The sequence below is a fragment of the Monomorium pharaonis genome, chromosome 2, assembly GCF_013373865.1.
Source record: "Monomorium pharaonis isolate MP-MQ-018 chromosome 2, ASM1337386v2, whole genome shotgun sequence".
In the NCBI taxonomy this organism is placed as follows: Eukaryota; Metazoa; Arthropoda; class Insecta; order Hymenoptera; family Formicidae; genus Monomorium; species Monomorium pharaonis.
This window is the reverse complement of record NC_050468.1, coordinates 28060942-28081792: the sequence shown is the minus strand read 5'-3', so window position 1 is coordinate 28081792 and position 20851 is coordinate 28060942. Positions and strand designations below refer to the sequence as shown.

Here is a 20851-nt window from a genome sequence, read left to right as displayed (position 1 = left end):
TAGGTTGCTCGTGACTTGTCCCTCGCTCCCTCTTTCTCTTTTTCTTTCTCCCTCCTCATTTCTCTCTCTCTCTCTCTCCCCTCTCTCTCCTCATTTCTCTTTCTCTCTCTCTCTTTCTCTTTTGCTGCAGTGCCAAACCTCTTTGTCAGTCTCGCAACATCCGGCCTGTCTTCCAAGGCCACGCAAGATCACACACTGAAATCGGGTCGTTGAACCGTCCGCGATGCGCATTGCACTGTAATAAAGCGAAAGGCGCCAGCCGGGAGATAAACGCACATGCTTGATACGCTGCGACTGTCATCGTCATCCTCATCGTCGCCATGGTCGTCATTCGATAAGAAACGATAAGGACAACGAATTCTCTCCGGGTATCTCCCTCGACGAAGCTGTTCCCTCTGGGAGACTTTCTCTCCCGGGTAACAGCATTTGTTACGGGCTTGCATTCTCTTCCAGGCGGTAAGAGAGGATGAGAGAATAGTTATCTCCGTACGGGTTTGCAATGTACGCAGTAAAAGTGTTTACTTAAATATTGTACATTCGTTTATCGTAGTTTAGCGCTTTTGATCTATTTGAATAGCTTGCGTGATGGTTTATTCCAGACTTCGTGCCAAGGTGCGTCGCGTATTGACGCAAACAGCTCTAGTTAAATTACATAAGATAATCATAGCTCTATCTCTCATCGTGCCACCTCTTATATACTACGGCGTGCGGCTTTACACGTATTCATAGATTCTGTACATATAATTACAAGAAACTTACAAATCTTCTTAATCTTTCCAATTGATAAAATTTCTCAGTATTTTAAAATGTCAATAAATATTGTTGATAAAATAAATCCTTATTATATTTGTCGCTGGGAAGACTTTCAGAAATATCTTGAAACTTCCTTGATGCTTTTGAAATATTATTTCTTATATTTATATTTTTATAAACGAAATCCAGCAAGCCTGGACCCCCACCCTCCCTTCTTTTATCTTTACTGGTTCTTTTCCGTTTTTAATTTTAATTTTCTTTTTTTCCCCAATGTTTATTAAATACTTATAAACATTTTATCTCTTTCGTTTTTGTTTTCTTCTCACGTTATTAATTTTCCTTGTACGCATCGCCGTACAAATGAGGATTAAAATTGTAAACTTAAGCTACAGATTTACCATCCCGAGAAATTTTCTTATTCTGTTTGAAAACCACCGAAGCCACGTCGCACAATGCATTTTTGCACTTTCTCGGGAGTATCGTCCTCCAAGGACATCATCTCGAGGAACCAGTCCTGCGGCGAAAAACCGAGATATTCGTCGCGGTGTACGCTGCGCGCGTGTGTGCCTTGCGGGAAAAATGCGTGCGTGCGGATGGAAGCTGCGGAGGAACGCGCGCGCCTGCCTTTCGTTTTTCCTTCGGAGCTGCGACGGGACCTTGAGGAAATCTTCCCGCCATCGCGTTCTCAATTTCGTCATTGAGATCGCCGTCGGTTTGTCGGCGCGAGTCGAAGGAAAAGGATCGGAAAGCGCGCTTCCACTCGCCGGCGCGATGCGCTGATCTAGACCTTGACGATGAACAAAGCGAAGAGCCGGAGATTCCACCGAGGCTTAGATCGAGAGTATGCATCGCGTCTAACACATTTTGCTGATGTTTCACGGGGGATTCTCTTCTTTTAATCTTCTGAGAAGACGTGCGTATATATCGAAATCATAACAGTTACTTGACTAGGGCTTGTTGCTAACATATTTAAATTTAGAGAGACAAAACTGATTTGAAAATGTTATAAAATTGAAAAAAGCCAAAAGGAGCAAATGAACATTATATTGAAATTTATTTCAGTGACAATGTTATATGTGCCACATTTAGAAATTAACATTACGCAATTTAATGGGACATTATTATTACCGTTACGTCAGCAAATTGTTGAAACGTTTTAATTAATAACCATTTTGCATGCGCGACACAAGAGATAAAAAAAAAACAAATGGAACATGAAGCTTGATACATGCGTAATTTAATTGTGAAATTGGCGCACAAAAGGCGCCCCTTTTACGGGCGAGTTTCGTTCGGTATGATTGGCGCTTTTGTTTCTGAGAATTAATTGAGCGGCTTTGTGCGTAAATGAGACTTTACAAAGAGGGGGGGGGGGGAACCGGCCGCCATAAGAAATGCATCTCATGCGGAATGAAGTCGTAACACTTCTAACCGTCCTGAGACACGGTGTGTTACTTGGCGCGTGCACATGCAGACGTCATGAAATATCTTCCTCTAGCGAGTGTCGTTTATCTTCATACAACGCCTGTCGTTTATCTGCAACACGAGCCCGTCAGCACCAACGCGTATATGCAACGGTATATGCACCTTGTATGCTACTTTACAACGAGAGTGCGACTAGATATTATCTCTAAATCACAGCGAGTTACCTCACCCTGAAGTTTTGACTGAGACTCGCGCGTCCCTGTTTACATAAATCAGCACGTCCACGTGTAATTTTAGCGAGGTTATTAAATCCCTGACTGAGCCGTTATACCGAGACTCAACAAACTTTAGATTTTATCCCGCTGGCTGCATTTATGCAGATCGTGCAACAAATATGCATTAAGCCGGGGCTATATAGAAATTTTCTTACATCTCTGAAATAGCAATCTTCATTATATCCTTCGTGACTGCGCGCTCGTAAGGCGAATAATCCCTGAAAATTTATACGAGCTTCATTGACTCGCCAACTTTTTAATCTTCAGAAGCACTTTCTCACGCGTGACTGGCAGAAGGCCTGTACATACGCGACATAAAGTGATGTTTTACTAATGATACGGACACGATAAAATAAACGCGCTATAACGATTGTGTCATTTGTCATTTCTGTCTACAAATGCGACTCTCGAATGAGCGTGTAAATGAGACTCGTCTGACCCGCGTAACCCATCCTTAATCGCGTCTTCAAGACGGAGACCGATGCTCTGATATAATCAGCTTCGGGGAACTAGCGGAAGCGGTGATAAAACAGAGCATGCCATGGACCCGTTGCTCATTGAAAAATTTCATTGAAGACAAGGGACGCATGAATAATACGGTGTAATAAATTAACATGAATCATGTACATAAATGGTTGTTTATATAATAATAAAAATATGTGAGACGTGAAAAATTGATTGCTTACACCAACGCAATGTTAAATACATTCTTATTACATTCAAAATATGTTCTAAGAATATGTTTGTAACAACCAATAATAAAAGTTAAAGCAATATTACATCAAAGATTGCAATTTATAATGTAATCACTGCCGCACAGTAATAATAATAGTAATGATGATAATATTATTGAAGTGCAGGAAATATGTAAAATATTATACATAGAGACAAACTTATCAGAGAACAGCACTTCGAGAAGTGAGGGATTAGTAATAATGTTGTTTACTTCCGACACAATATATGTATATATTAATGTAATAATAATATTAAAATTAAAATTAATTAATATAGTATTTAAAAATAGTAATAATAAAGCATATATAGTAGTAAGAAGAATCAAAAAAATGTAAATAAAAAAATAAGAAATTGCTATTCGAGTATTAAATATTTGGTCTCAAGATAATTTATAATATCGCAGCTTTTACTATAAATATAGCTTATAAATTTTTTAAGATAGTAAAAGGACCAACCAGTGATTTTCGCACCGTACTAACGTTAAAGGCGATCCGAACAACCCTACTCGAAACCGTTGTCAAGCGAATTCGATGATCTCACCACACCACGAGAGAATCAAGTCGAAAGGAGCCTCAACGGCCGCCCTGATATTTGACTTCGATCAAACCGAGAACTGCCCATCATGTTGGAATTCAGGGACGGGGCGTGGCCTCTCTAATAACCGGGCAAATCGTAGGACTTTGTTCGTAGTTGAAACAAAAAAATTATTAGCGATGATGATTTGATCGTCGCGTCGCGCCAGATCAATTTTGGAAGACTTATGAAATCGTGATCGAGTCCTTGAAGCGGTCGAACATATGATTTGAGTAAAATATTACGGTTCTTTAGTTATATAGCTCGTGCTCCTAAAAGTAGAGAATAGTCATCAATATTAATATATTATTTTATTTTGTGATAATTTCTTAAACTGAACATTTTAAAAACTTGAAAGAAAAAATGTAAACTATAATAAAAAATGTTATCTATCAAATGATATAGTAGTTTTTATAATATTCTGTCATATTTGATAATAATTATTGTTTTCACAATAAAATGAATGTCTGTAAAAAAATTGGATCCAAAAACTATCATAGTGGACAGTAATGACAGAATTTGAACGCGTCCTCGTAATAGTCAACTATAAAATGAATTAATGAACTAATAAAATATAATGTATTTCTGCGTATTAAATAACATAGTTTGTATATAAAATAAAAAAACTCGAATTGAATATTTAAAAAATAAAAGCTATTTAAAAACTAATAGAAAACAATTAGAAAACAACACAAATAAACAATTTATTTTTAAGAAATTAACAATGTATTTCAAATTAAATTATGTTGTGAAAGGGCAGACCGCACATCATAATTTTCAGTAACTGAAAAATGCATTAAATTAAATTACCTTTTATTATGATTTTATGTTTCATATTGCACTATGAAAAAAATACGGAAGAGAGACATATAAACAAAACAGTTTCAGGAAGCTACAAACATATAAAATAATCTAATATTATCAATAATATACTCACTATTGCTTCAACTATTTTGCAACTTGTAAAAAAAATGCAAATTTTATTCTCACTTTTGAAGAATTTATTTTTAACAAATTTTACATAGAAAAGATCCATAGATTACAGGAATTTTTATTTTTTTAATTATCCGAGCAGATCGTATTTTTATCAATACAATGCAATTTTTAGTTTCCGAGAAATAGGACGCCGCTTTAGAAGGTCTATACCAGTATCGATCACCTTTCTCTACTCTAGATAAATATTATCAAATTTTTATATAAAATCTACCCACTATTGAACTGTGAGCGGCCTTTTTTATGTATTTTTTCCTCCACAAAAATAAAAAAAAAGCTTTTTTTTTTTAGTATTTTATATCATATAACTTTGTAACTTCTGAATAAAAATTTAACTATTCAAATAACAATTAACGATTTTACAAAAATGCAATAATTGGTCGCGCGGCGAGGTACGCAAGATGGCAAAACAAAAATTTACAAATTGTATTATTCCTTTGTTGGACGCGTAGTCGAATTTACCGGAGCTCTCGTACACGTTGAAACATTACCTAACGCAATATACGCGCGGGAACACCAGCGATGTTTCGCGGCATGAACAATCGTCCGCAGTGCTTTCTTCCGCCTTTCAATGGCGTCACATCGTGAGACGAATAGTCCCGCATGATCAGGACGCGTTTCGTTAGGCGTACCGGGAAATTATTGTTCGCTTCGTCTCGGTGACCCGTTTCACGCTGGCCCGAAAATAAAAAGCAGCAACCGTCTCGATTATAATATATACGACTTCGCAGCCGGGTCTTATTGTTTCTCATAGTGGACCGCCGGGGTCTCCGTGGTTCTCCGTCGGGCGAGACACGTAGAGAAGGCGCGGCGCGAAAAACGTCAGCGTGAGGGAAGGCCCGTATACGCACGACAAAAGACGACCATTTTGTCGAGAAACTGTATGCCAACGCAAACGTTTCTATCGAACCTTTATCGTCGCAGCTGGCGAACAGGTGCTGGCGGCGGACTAAGTCGTCAGCTGTGCCACAGCTAAGCCCGACGACTGCTAAGTGTAAATGGCCGTTATTAGCTTGCCGGTTGCGCTGCGGACCTACGAATCGAACGGAACCAGCAATATCTAATACTTTTGTCATGTAAATCGGGATTCCTGCCACGGCGGCGAGGGAAAACGAATATTTCGCATAATAACTCTGAACGGGTTAACTTTCGAAAGAGGGAACCTCTTTGTCTTACAGAAAAGAGGAAGGAAAGCTCAGAAAATATATAATAATATATGTATTTTATATGATAAGTTTCTTTTTTTTTAATATGTCTTCCCCAACCAACCGACCGAAAGCTCCTCGTTCTGTCGGTTTGTCGCCCCAGCGATAGAATGGTTTTCGGCTCGGCTCTGCAAACTCGACTGCTTGTTTTAGCTGCTGTCGCTCGCCCGCAACGGCGATGCATTACGCATCAGCGTTTCAGTATCATTGAACGCAATTGACATCTACATCGTTAGAGTTTATTAGTACCGGTTGGCAACTGGTTTGTCGATGGCTGACGGTGCCGTGCGTGATGAAACGGCCGGCCGCGCGATTTACCGGTCATCCACGATAATGTTTGGTCGATCCATCCTCCTGCCGTTTTCCCGGTGCGCTTTCCGTGCACGAGGATTCCGTCCGTCTGTAGAAGGAAGGGAAAAAAAATATCGCCCCGAGAGGAACTCGGCCGTCGTTGAAAAATGTCTATTACAGAGATGACGCCGCGGGTCGTCGATAATCGTCGGGATATATCTCGTCCCTCCGAGCGCGACGCGCGGGGCTCGTAATCACGTAAAGATTAAGCCGAGCCACGCAACGGTGATTACACACCTACAGCGCGTACGCGAGCGTGTGCGATTATGATTACTCTAAATTCATGCTCCCCGAGTGCCGACGCGTTTCCGGATATGTTTATTAATAAATGGCGTGTCGCTGTCCGCCGGAGCGTATTCGGGACGGCTTAATGATGATAGCCGCTAAATGCCTTCGCAGCATTTTGCAGTTTAAATCCTTGCGAGTTACTAGTTACGATACACACGCACCGCGGGATTTTCATATTTTTCTTTTCTTTTTCTTTTTTTTTACTTTTCCTTTTGGAAGAAACTACCTCGGTATCAGCGCGCCTTTCCGATTCAATTTTTGTTGTATAAAATTGTACTCTCGGGTATAAATTCAAGGTACGCTAAGTGGAAGGATTATTACAATAGGATCCGTGCATTAATATTTATGAGCGACGAATGATTTTCTGAAATGAATATTAATTGACAAATTAATCGCCGTGAGCGTAATGCTCGCGGACTATTACGAATCACTGTTGTACGCGTGAAAATATGAATTCCACGATGCGCGACGTTAAACTAAACGTTGCATGAAACGAAATACCCATTGACGTTACACGCTAAATATTTACGCAACCGCGACGGTACGAGCGCGCGAGAATTTGTAAATTAACAATTAACGCGGCATCTCCGTCATCACACGCCGGTACCAAATATTTATTCGCCATACAGACGCGCACGGTTTGCAGAGCCTTACAACAATTGCAGCTGTTAGAGGCGCGGATGCATCTTTATTTACGGATATTCGTGTGCGAATGTATTTGAGAAAAAAAAAATATATATATATATATATATATGGCACAGACTTTATATAGCTTCGGGAAAACATATTGCACTACATTGTCTCCTTTACATCGAGGAGAAAAAGCTGGCGCTTTATTATTTTAAATTTAGAGACCGATCAACGACCAACAACTTTGATAATCAGAAATGTCTCTCGAGTCTATGGGCGTATTACAGGATGTTTCACACGTCTCTTTCTTTGTAACTTATCGTCAATGGTAACATCAGGCACTGAGCAATTAACAATTGAGAAGCTTTGTACTTTGTCGCCGACTCAACAGCCGACAGGCTTTTGTGCACTCGCGTGAATCCGCGTTTTATGCATACTTCATGGTCCAATCCGATATTATGGGGTTTTCTTATCAAACGCACAGAAGGGATCCTCGGTGTAACTGAAAAACCAAAATATTTTCGATGATCTATTTCGCAGAAAAGAGTATATCGTGGTAGCGTCCGTTCGTCGGTCATGAGAACTCGCGTGGTGCGAGGGTTTGAAGGGCAGGGCAGGGGTGGATTTGGAGGTTGGTCCCGTGCCGAGGTGGGGCAAAGGTGACCCCCGGATCAATACCGCCGCCGGTCGAGCGCCTCCATAGCGTTCGAACCGTCGACGTTCTCGTATTTCGTCTCGAAATCAAATGCCGTTTTGGTCCAGACCCGTTCGCGGAGGTTATTTCCAAACGAATCTGTTGCGCCGCGGTTTAATCTTTCCGATATATACCGACGCCGGCGGTGTATTTGTTGAAAAACGAACGTGAATTTTTTACACGAGCTTTCAGTGAGCTTAGGAATTTTTTAGAAATTTTCTAACCGCGAACGGAGCAATTAATAAAACCGGCCGACGGTACTTTTATACTCGTATATTAAGAATTCACCATGTAAAAAATGGCAGATGATGTAATTAATGTCGGAGAATCTTTTGAACAATTATTTGTATATGTGGTGCGGCGTATGTCTATAATTTTCAGGCTTCTGGCATTTCGTGATTTCGAAGCCATATTCTTGACAGTAAAAGTCTTATAACTTCTTATAATAAGAAATAAATCCGACGAAAGCTGAAACTCTCGTTTTCAATTATTCGTACACGTAAAATCTGAAACTTCATTAAGGTCGTCGAAATTAAGAGAGCCTTTCAAAGCGTTAATAATTATTGTTACAGTCCTCGTTTACGCTAACGTAACTTTCGGCAAACGGCAAGGCGTAATCCACACGGGCTTTTGTTTATTGTCTCGAGCGTTTTAATTGGCCGGATCGCGGGGCGCGGGCGAACGTCGTTGAGGAAGCCGATTTCAATACTTTCTCTCCGTTCTACACGCTCGGAGGCGATATCGCAGCCGCTGACGACGTCCGTCGCGGTTAAGAGAGATAAATGCCATTAATGGACTTCAAATGAAACGCCTGCTCTGTAGCGGTCAGCACCGTGACGACTGCCAAGAACGGCCGGCCCGCGCGCGGCTCAAAGGGCATCTTACTCATTTACTTCCCGCGCAGCGGGAAATTAAATTCGCGGTTTCTCGACCGCGTTTCCTGTTCGCCGCGCGGCAACACAATCGTAAATGATTTATTCATTTGCCGTGGCGCGATGATTAATCACGAATGTTTCACAATTATTTGGAAAGGCACCACGAGACCGAGATAATATATATTTCTCGCACGGTCTTCGCTTCCAGGGAAGCCACTCCCCGTATCGACACTGTGGAGTTTCTTTTTCAGAGCTAATTTTCCCGATTGCGCAAATCGCGTTGTTTTCAGTAATTCGGTACAAAATTAGGAAAGTTAATCGAGATCACTCAGCTTACTTCCGCGACGATCCATTCTTCCGGGTAAGACGCAAGCCTAATTTACCCGTCGTCAAACTTTGCAACCGAAAGTCTGACGAACAAACAAGTGTCAACGAAGCGCAACGAGTTTACGTATGGCGAAAATACAAAGCTACCTATTAAACTTGTTAATAAACAACAATGATTAGCTAACGGAAAGTTCCGCTAAGCGGTCTAGAATGTATTCGTGACTGCCGTTGATATAATTGTCGTTAACTACTTTCTGGCTGTCAGCTAGGTATATATTTATATTGTTAAATCGCGAGAGACGATTAACCCGCGCAAATTTCATCTCGGAGAGTTATCTCGACATTTTGCTGTTCCTTTCTGCACCACGATGATTAATAGCGAAGTACTCGTGATTCCCGGTTGCTCCTCGCGATTAATATGTACCATTATTTTTTATCGGTATATAACGGGGATATTTTTCATGAATTTCCGTGTAGTGGACTTCTTTTTCCTGGCACTGATTATCGCGAGTGAAACCGAATCGACCGGATTCAGGATGCCAATGTCCGGTGTCCACGAGCGGAAACCAGCACGACGACGAACGGATACGATGAACGATCGAATTACGGTTAGCATACGTTACGTTATGTCACAGGCCTTGAGAAAAGAATCGCGGACTCTCCTGGTTTCTAAATGTATAATACTGATAATTGAGCATTTTGATCGTGGATGCAAAAATTTATTCGCGGCTGCAGATTTTTTCTTCAACATAAAAATAGATTGAAGAAATAAATGGAGTATCGAAATAATGTTAATTTATAGATATTAATAAACGGATAATAATTAATGTTTTTATAACAACTGAAAACGAACATATAAAATTGTGCCTTAAAACTGACACAGTAGACAGTAATGACAGAATTCAGATATAGCTTTGTAATGATGGAATTAATTATAAAATGTATTGATTAAATAATAAAATATATTTTTGTTATGAGTTACGTCGAAAGTGATTCCTTTTGTGTTAATATTTTATTACAGTTTTTATCTTCTAATAGATGGCGTAAGTTGCGATGAAAAAGTTTTCAGCATGACTTTTTCTACACGTTTAATCATTTTTCATCTTTTTTTGTCATCTCACGATACACATACGATAACTCCCGCAGAATTACCGACGTTTCGTCGCTTTCGCAAACCTAACTAGCTAACTTGTTAATTCGTGAAAACCCGACGACATTCAAGAATTTCCTTCGGTGCATTGGTAACAAAAAATACGGTGTGCAACATTTGTAGATCGACTTTTTTCTACTCGTGTTGAAAAAACTGACTTTCCGCTTTTATTAACAATGTATTATTCTGTATTAAACAACAAATTTAGAAAATGAAAAGACTAAAATTGAACATTTAAAAATAAAAAAATTTAACAAGAATTAAAAAATAGAAATAAAGAACGTAATTAAAAATAAAATAATGTTATGAAAAAAATACATTAATGAGGTAGATAATAGAGAAACACAGATTTACGCTCCACAACAATTTTGTTTTGTATTGCATTATGAGAAAACTATGAAGGAGAAAAATACAAACAAAATAGTTTTAGGAAGTTATAAAAATGATCTAATATAAGCAATAATATACTCATTATTATTTAAACTATTTTGCAACTTGCAAAAAAAAATGCAAATTTTATATAGAGAAAAGCCACGAATGTATAAATTATGATTTTCTTTAATTATCTAAAGATCTTGTTTTTATCAGTAATATAGTGTAATGTTTAGTTTTCGAGAAATAAAGAAATTGTTTTAGGAGACTTATGCCAAAATCGGCGACTTTCCTTTATAAAATATCTAGCAGATATTAATAAATTACAGAAAACCACATAAAATTCTTCAAATATGACGTTATACTACCATGATTTTTAAAATAAATTTTTTGAGAGAAAAATACTTTCGAGTATTCTTTTTAATTCTCTAGAGGGATTTAAATGTTACATTCTTTCTTATTTAAAATAGAATTTCTAGACAAATTGTATTCATTACGTTGCTGATATTCGCGCGGAGTTATCTCGTTTGAGTTCATATCACTATTCATTTGTTCTTCGCGATTCTTTTCTTTTCGTCAAGCAGGTGAGAAATTATCATCACGTACACGGTTAACCTTGTCTGCTTTGGCGTATTGTATACCACACTTCTGTCAAGAAGGTCACTGTCATATTCTTATCCGGATATTTCAACGTGTTCGTGAAACTTCGGTTCTACGTTAATAATACCCTGTCACATTCTGAGGTAATGATTACCTACTGATGTCAATCGCACTAATTTTATACAGAAATTGGTAATAGTATATAACATTCTCTTGAATGATTGGAGAACATAGATGAATTTATACTTTAAGCTGCTTATCTTGTAAATAATGTAACGTTTCTTTATAATAAAATAAAATACATTTAAAAATCATAAAATGTAAATTACATCTACATTTACGTGAAATAAACTGCGATACTACGATCGATTTAAAATTTTACGTTTAAAATTTTTACTTATACTCCTTTTGATCTAAATAATTCAGTCACTTGCGTAATTGTTAGTTACGTATATCTTTAATCTTTGAATATATTTTCAAAAAGCGAGAAAATATATTATTGCATAGAAACAAATTTCAAGGAATTTAGATTATAAAATGGATTGTCAACGTAATGTTGTGATAAGGTGTAGCATTTGTCATCAGTGTAAATGCGGTTATTTATCATATGTAGACTTCATGGACTAACGGGTTTTCTTCACATGATTAATTACACGTAATTCTAATGGCAAATTTGTATGCACCCCAAAAAGATATTAAAGTTTAAATAATACTTTGCGTTAATTTTGGAGCATTTCTTTCTCTACCTCTTTCAGAATGATTCAAAAATTAAATTTTTACTCATTTATTTTGAATTATAATATAATTAAAAAAATAGTATATTGTTATTTAAATACGAATCGGTAAATATTTGAGTAATTAGCGTGTTTCAGTGCACATTTTATTTTATTTTACTTGTAGACACACACAGACGGGTCTTTGCGGAGACGCGCCCGTCCGAAAAATTCGGTACGAACCGGTGACGCGGAAAGATACGGGAATAGCACGGAAAACTGCGGGCTCGTGATGGAAATACAACTTCGCGTGTACTTCATCCGCTAGGAGGAATTAATCGGTTCCCGCGCTTACATACTATACAATCTATACATACGCCGCGGCAATCCGTTCCGCAAAGCCCTCGCAAATAGGAAAACGTGATTAATCGGGATTCGCTCGGACATGTTTTTTTCCGAACCCGCAGACGAAGCGCGCGCCTCGAATTATCTGATTCCAGGGGCACGCTCTCGTCGACATGATTTTCCGTGCAGAAATTTCCCCAAATCTCCAAGGATCGGTCCGAAGTAGAGCAGAGAGGAAATCAAGCGTGAACGTAAAAAAATAATAATAAAACTCTTGGATTTTCTTGTCAAAACGTAATCTTTCTATATTATGCGAATAATCCATGATAATGAACCTTTTTATATGCAACCATCTTATTTTGCCATCATATGAAAAATGAAATTAAATAGAATTGTATTATATATACGAATGCAACTGTGAATGCAACGGTAAGGGTATCTCTCTTTCGTATCATTGCAAATAATTTGACATAATTAAACATCCACTTATTAAAAAATATAGCATTTTGATTTTCTATTAATAGGATGTCAATCTTAATCGACCTATGGTCAAACGAAACGTTGCATATACCGACGATACGTATTATTAAGTATTTTAGGTATCGCTCTTGCGGGTTCGCCGACCGTGAAAATCATCCCCTAACCGAAATCACTTTCCCCCTTCCTCGCGTATCGATCACGGCTCGCGTATCAATCTCTGTCTCCCTTTATCTCTTTCTCGCATTCTCCCTCTTCCTCCCTCTATCTATCTATCTATCTATCTCCTTCTATCCTTTAGAACGCACACACGAATTAACGTGCCCTCGTTCTGTTCTCGCATTGCAGGTACAAAGCGAATGCTCGTTGCGTGAGCGGGGGCGGTAGCCGCGGAAACGGGGCGACTGGCGGTACCGGAGGCGGTTCAGGTACTGCAGGCAGCCGCGGCGGCGGCGGGGGCGGTGGTAGCCCCGGTAGGGGCGGCGGCGGCGGCGGCGGCGCCGGCGGAGGAGGAGGAGGAGGAGGAGGAGGTGGAGGCGGCGGCGGCGGCGGGGGAGGAATAGACGGTGGCGTGGTGCCTACTGCACCATCGGCTACCGGCCATCACCACCACCACCATCACCATCATCATCACCTCACCACCACGACTACCACGACTACCACCACCACCACTACCTGCGGCACCAGACACCACAGGCACACACACAAACTGCCTGCTGGCAAACAGTGTACGGAACACCGTCACCACCCACATCTTCACCGGCATCACCCACACCATCGCGCCCACCGGGGCATGAACATGGGCCAAAAGATTTCAGGTTAGATGCTACACCATATGGAAATATATTGTTGAGCGTAAAAGCCTTCCGCGGCAAATTTTTCTTTGCTTACAATTAATAGTAGAATAGAATGGTTTTGTTTGATTAACCCTTTGAGAACGGAGGCTTTTTACTGGGAATAAAATTTTTTAACTTCTATAATTCTTATAACTTTTTTTAGTTTTTGAATCACTCTTTATGATTCTGACCTTAAAATTTAAAAATTTTACGTCTCTCATGGCGGTTCCAATATGGATTTAATCTTAAAATAGTACAATTTGCCTGAAACTTACTTTATATTTGTTTTTAAGGTCGCTGAACTCGAATATAACTTTAATATTGCAAAATTCAAAATGGCAGATTTGTTTACAATGGCATATGTTTAATTTATTTCGTATGTACTTTAGCTATAATGACACGAATAATGTTAAAAAGCTTATTCTACCTACAATGTTAGTTTATACGTCAAACAAAATCGCTTTCAAATTTATCATGCACAAGAAAAATACAAGCTATTTTACCATTTATACATTTTACATAAATAGTTTTACATAAATACTTTTTATAAGCAGAGGAAAATAGACAATTATAGACTAGATGTGGGATTATAAAATTTACGATATCTCTTTGTGTTGAGTTCTGGGGATAACCGCTCAAATTACTTTTTTATATACTGTTTAATTGTTATAACAAGGTCACCAGCCATTAGTGTTTGTTTTGTCGTCATGAAAGCTGCACTTCAGTACTGCAAGTAGTCGAAAGTTTTATAATGTTTATTCTTTAATTCATTTGAGAAATATGTCGAGTATTAATTTGTTTAACTTTAATGTAACTTGAAAAGCTTGAATATGGCTTTCAAATAACGTAATTAATTTATTTGTAATATGTGAAGTTTACTGATGAGCTTTAAAAAAGAGAAAATTTTAACAAGATATAACATTTAAGAATCTTGTCCGTCATATTAGAACTGTTATTTTGAATTGTGCAATTTTTTAAAGAAATGAACTTTAGCGATTTTAAAAACCTATATATGTATATATAATTTGACGCAAATTGTTTTATTTTTTAAATACTTTAGTCAGCCACGTGGCTCGATTATTTTGGCTTTCAACAATTTCATTTCAAATTCAAATAATGCACCAAATTTGGATCAGACCATTTTGTGAAAATTATTTATTCAATTTTGATAAAATTGGCTACAGAGAGAGTTTTCATGGTGTATTATTTGAATATAAAATTCTGAACTGGTTAAAAAAAATCATGCGTTTAATCCGCATGACAATTATAATTTTCTGTAAGTTGAGCTAATGTTTCGTTGTTTCAATTTCATGAATTGTTATGAAACATACAAAATCTTTTAGAAATTATAAAAATTTTTCATCAGATTAACAGATATTTTAAATTATTAAAGATAAATATTAATCGTAATGCTTATGTCTTTTGTTGCTTTAGTAAGACCAGTCTAATCAAGAGAAAGTTGCATAGATATTTTAATTTTTTAAACAACATTTAATTGGAAGTTATTTCTTCTATCGCAGTCGTTCCTAGGCCAGCTATCCATTTTCAAGCAAAATTGTTAATAAACATGATAATTTAATAATTTCTTTGTCTGAACAGCTATTATAACTGGTTTGGACAGCTATTACCTGCGATAAAATTTAAATTTTTTTAAATAATAAGTTGTAATTTTTTTTAATATTAAATAAGTAACAAGTGTAAATAGACAGAAAGCACCATTTCTCGATTGAAACGAGAATCTTGGTGTTTAATATGCCATGATCACCTACTCCGTAGGTAATCCTATTTTTACTTACTTTGTAGACAATCTGAATTTTTTGTTCAGCTCAAATTTTTACTATTTTCCAAACTTTCAAGAAATCTAAAAAAAAATTTAGAATTACTTTTGAATATTTCTACTATATTACCAAATAGTTATTCAACTTAAATGTTAAAACATTTATTTGATAAAAATTAAGATTTGTGCCAAATATTTAGGAAAAAATGGAAATTTATTTAAAACAGTACAGCAATAAATAAATATAAAATTAAAAAATGTTGCACTTTGAACTATGATCTTAAAAAAAATACATATTTACAACACGTCTAAAAAATATGATTATTTTAACATTTAAAAATGAATTTAAATTTTATAGTGATTCACAGATGCAGTAAATATAAAAAAAAAAAATCTAAAAAAACAATATTTGTTATAAAAATTTATTTACAAAATATATGTTGCTAATAATATGTAAATTAAATAAATTATATAAAAATATAAAAGTTTATAGAGAGATCAATCCGTTACTTTTTGGAGAATAGCAAGATGCGTGCATATTCAATCGAAAATCAATTGAATTAGTATCTGCCTGTGTTTTTTTATTCTGTCCTCCATATTAGAAAAGTATATTTTAGCAATATGTAAAAAATTTATACATTCAAAGACATACATAACATATATACTTTTATATCATATTTATGATATATATATTTATGACAAAGAAATTATTAAATATAAAAATTAAGTAAATATGTTTATATATATTGTGTGTGTGTATATATATATATATATATATATATATATATATATATATAATAAATTAATTTTTTATATTTATAATTTATGATTAATATATTATATTGACAATTATCCAATTATTGTGTAGCACATTAGTTATAGATTATTCGTAAAATGGTTGGAAGGACTAGAATATTTTTAGACTTTGAATATTTCGAACTTACCTCACAAAGCACTCATCAAAAATCAAGGTCCTTTACTGCTTTATTTTACTTCCTCAGGTAGTGACTGAGACAAGTCCTTTAGTTGAATTCCTGACTGCTTCAAAATAGACGAAGATTTCTTTTAGCCGCATTTTCTGCAAATTTCCAAAATATTTCATTTATATTGATATTTATACTTGTAGTGATTTGTAATTTGCATTATAAATTGATAGTTGTTATTGCGTATCACAAGCGTACAGATTTTATTCGTAAAGTGATTGAAAGAATATTATTAGGATCACCTTACCCCGCAAAGCATTCGAGGATCAAGGTCCTTGACCGTTTCACTTTATTCAATCTACTCAGGTAGTGTCTGAAGGCAGATCCTTTAGTTGAATTCTTTGTGCCCTCAAAATGGACGAAGTTTTCTTCTAGCCGCATTTCCTGCAAATTTTTGAAATATTTTATGTTACTCGAAACAATTATCATTATAATTTACATCATATAATTTACATTTACTGTATCTTTTATTGTGATTAAAATATATGATTACATATCATAATTAAAGATAAGCCTTAATCATAGTTGAATTTTTATGCTAATGTTTTATGCTAATATATTTATGCTATGATTTTACATAACTTTTTCATCAGACTGCGCACTGAATAAATTTTCAGTCTTGACATATAGTTTTAAGTGGAGTATAGTTATAAGTTGAACAAGAGTAATAATATCACGATATTAAATTGATAATCAATTTAATATCATGATTTAATAATAATGATGCTAAAGAGCATCCGTGTGAGCCAATATGTAGGCTGGAAATAAGTAAAACTTTACACAAATTATTTTTAGACTTCTACATCTGCTGCTGACCATTGTGATTAATTACTTGTACTTAAATACTTACATATGTAACAATTCTCATTAAAAGATTTATAAGTCCTTCTTGCAAACAATTTCTACTGAAGATAATCGCTGCTACTATTAAATTCGATGGGTGCGAAATACACTCTTGCACGCGCTCGCGCCCGGCAAACGATTTGTTCGACTCGATTGAAGCATAAATATGGCAGCTTTCCAAACACTGAAATGAAGAAAGAGACTGAAAAGGCATCGTAATGCCAAATCCCCGTATATATATCCAAAACGAAAAAAGGGTAGATAGGACAACCGCAAGAGGAGCACTCTTAGGCTACGTTCCGAAATTCACTGCCAGTACTGAAAATCTCATGTTACGTATACTACAGATTTTCAGTACTGGCAGTGAATTTCGGAACGCAGTCTTAGTCTTTCTGCTCTATTGCGCATGCACAAAACACTGTAGTACAAGCGAAGTAAAAAGTTAGTCAAAGCTTTAGCTTTAGTTAGCTTGTGCAGTAACACAAAATATTATTGTAAGTGAATGCTTTTGAGCGTTACTGTACGACAAAGACAGGTTGCTCTTACAATCATCCATCTCCATCATACCGCTATAGAATAGGCCAGATCTTTTCTAGTCTTTCTTCAATAGTCGCAAGCGTACTACGGCGCTAGCAGCAACGAAGCAGGTTTCTGCAGCCCATGTTGCAATTTTCGGACTTCTGCCTCATAGCCGCGGCTGTGAAGAAGATGAAGAACCTAACTTAGAACAAGAACCAATCACAAGATCAATGAGTGTTCAGTATTGATTCTTGCCTGTGGTTCTGTATTCCCTCTATAACCGCGGCTATGTGGCAGAAGTCTGAAAACTACAACTATGGGCGGCAATTTGCGTTGTCCCCTCTTTCTTAGTTCGTGGTGACATCTCATTCGATGATTTGGTAGACATTGAACCGTCCAGGCCTCTGCACGAATCATATTCGACCTCTCCGATCAAAGACACGTAAAATAGACTTAACACGTATATTCTTGACAGAATGAGGAAAGAGAAGCAAAACATCGGAGAATATTTTCTCTCTTGTTTACACAAGTAGGTATAGAGCATCGCGCCATATGGATAGACAAAGCGCGACTGTGAGCGTAATGGAGTGGAGATAGAAAAGGACACAGATTCATTCATGTTTTACCTTCTTCTCTAAAGTTACTTTAGGGTGTTGCCAAACTTTAGACTTCCTCTCTTCCTTAATCTATAAATATCACACACATGCTGTGGCGTGGCATTTTCTAAAAGTTATTTGTTCAAATAAAAGTACCCACAATAAAAGCAGGTTAAAAATATAGTCAGTCTAAATAACTCAGTTTAGTCTTTAGTCGGACGCAAACACGTACGAACATATTTCGAACGTTGCTAATATAATCGACCGTTTTATTATATTATGTTCATTTTTCTTTGTATTCTAATATTTTTCTACGAGTGTGGACGTATCAATAATGTAGATTGACTGTATCATTTCCGTACATTAAAAAACAGATGATGAAAGATCTGCAACTAGAACTGAGAGAATATATAAACGGAAGATAAATTTCCCTCTTTTTCCCGGGTCGATATTTTTTTCATCAAGAACTATGCTGGCTGTGCTTAAGAAACACAGAAACTTCATCAGAGGTATTTGAAGCATGCAAAACGTGGTACAATAGTTAAGATGCTATTTTTTTCTATTTATGCGTAAAGTCTATAAAATCAGAAATCCCAAATTTGACTGAGGTGTTATTTTTTACAACACATTCTTTATAATATTTAAAAAAAATTAATTATAAACTTAATATCATAATATTATTATTCTTGTTTAACTTGTACATACACTGAGAGAAAAAAAATGCTGGATTCAAAGAAATATTTATTTAAATTTAGCATTTTTTTCTCTCAGTGTATATAACATATCCTTCACCAGAAGATTGTTTTTCTTTTTTTTAAAAAAAGTTTGTTAAAAAATTATGAAATTTAATACAAATAAATAGGTAACAATTAAAAAATGAAAAAATGACACATTAAAAACCTTCAACGACATCCACCATTAACAAATAAAACTTTTAACCTTTTTTAATACTTCCTTCAAATTTTATAAAAATTGTTCAAGTCCTTAAAAAATGGCAGCTTACTAAAAGTGGTTATATTTGACAGAAATAGATATACAAAAATATTATTAAAATAACTAATTTTTTTAAATAAAATATTAACTTTAATAATTGATATTTGTTCCGAAATTTTCTTAAGAATGTACATGTCATATCTTAAAGTATTACCAGAAATTTAAAATTTTTATATATTTATATATTTTATTGTTATTATATTTGACTATTTATGATATGTATGCATAATTTATAAAATTTATATTTTTCTTATTAATTAAAAATTTTAATTTTTTGTTTATTCTTGATTCTTATATAAAATCACATTTTGCAATACTTATTTACAAATTTATTGACAAAATAATTTTATGAATTATATAATATTTTTTACATATAATAAGATAAAGACGCATATACAAGAGCTATGAAATATTGATTTTAATAAATATTATATATGTATATTGTAAAGAAACCTCTTCTGTATATTGGCAAGGATAAAGGAATTTTTAATGAAAAATCTTAGTTTCTTAGAAAATTAAATAAAGTAAAGACGTGCCCATATATATTTTCGAAATTTCGACCGTTTGTCAAGTAGTTAAGTATGGTTCACCTATCAGCGTGCGAAACTCGTACGTTGCTAATTTGGGTTCACATTCTGTTTTTGCTTTCTTTTTTTGATAAATGTTTAATTTTAATAAATCTTTATATGTAAATAAATATTAACGATTTATATTACGATTACATTTTTATTAATTATTGAATTGTTAATTGATTTTTATATTTTTAATTTGCAGTACTACAGTCAATTTAAGTAATTTTTTTGTATTTAATATTTTTTAGCATTGTTTTATACTTTAATATTTTAAAGAAGATCTTTTGCTAGAGATCTCTGTTGTGTTTATGTTTTTCTATATTTCCAATTCCTATATTCTTAAGGACGATTCTTTGACCTAGAATTCATTGTTAGACTTTGCATCGAATTCGAGATATATGTGTACACGCAGAGTGGCTTTATATCGGACACATACTTGCTAGAAAGTTCGTGAGCAAAATGACACTAAATTGCACACAAATTTTATTATACAACATATTATCGATAAATTATCAGCAGAAATATAACCAAATGTGCTTTAGCTTGCCAGCAAATAGTTGTCAAATATCAAGCAAGACTTGATGATTTACTGATGGTCGTCAAATTGTCATAAAAAAACGATCAAGGTCTGCCTAACTCAGTTTGGCGTCAAATTGCAATTTAGCGTCAACTGAGTTGCATAGACTTTGCTTGCTTTTTGACGACAATTTGATATCGAGTTATGATACAAACTTTTCCAACAAAACACAAGCTGATCACGGACAGATATAATATTTAGTACCAAATTTTGACCTAATTTGTTGCCAATTTGACAATAATTTGATGACAAATTATTTATTGGGTTAACTTCGTAAGATGAAAATACGGATTGATTAGCTTAATAGAGGGTTTCAGAATACTTTTTGGAACAACTATAATTATTGTCTTTGTTGGGGATTAAAGATTTAACTGAAA

The 20851-nt window shown here is 35.4% G+C and overlaps 1 protein-coding gene across 6 annotated transcripts in view; it reads left to right on the top strand.

Annotated features, from left to right (window-relative positions):
* The window catches only part of LOC105835055 (protein gustavus), a 247775-nt gene that overhangs the window by 220516 nt on the left and 6408 nt on the right, over positions 1 to 20851 (top strand). For all 6 annotated transcript variants that reach the window (XM_036282850.1, XM_036282856.1, XM_036282853.1 and 3 more), the window contains one exon: positions 13127 to 13596. In XM_036282850.1, the coding sequence (XP_036138743.1) occupies positions 13127 to 13596 (470 nt within the window). The remainder of the gene's footprint in view (positions 1 to 13126; positions 13597 to 20851) is intronic.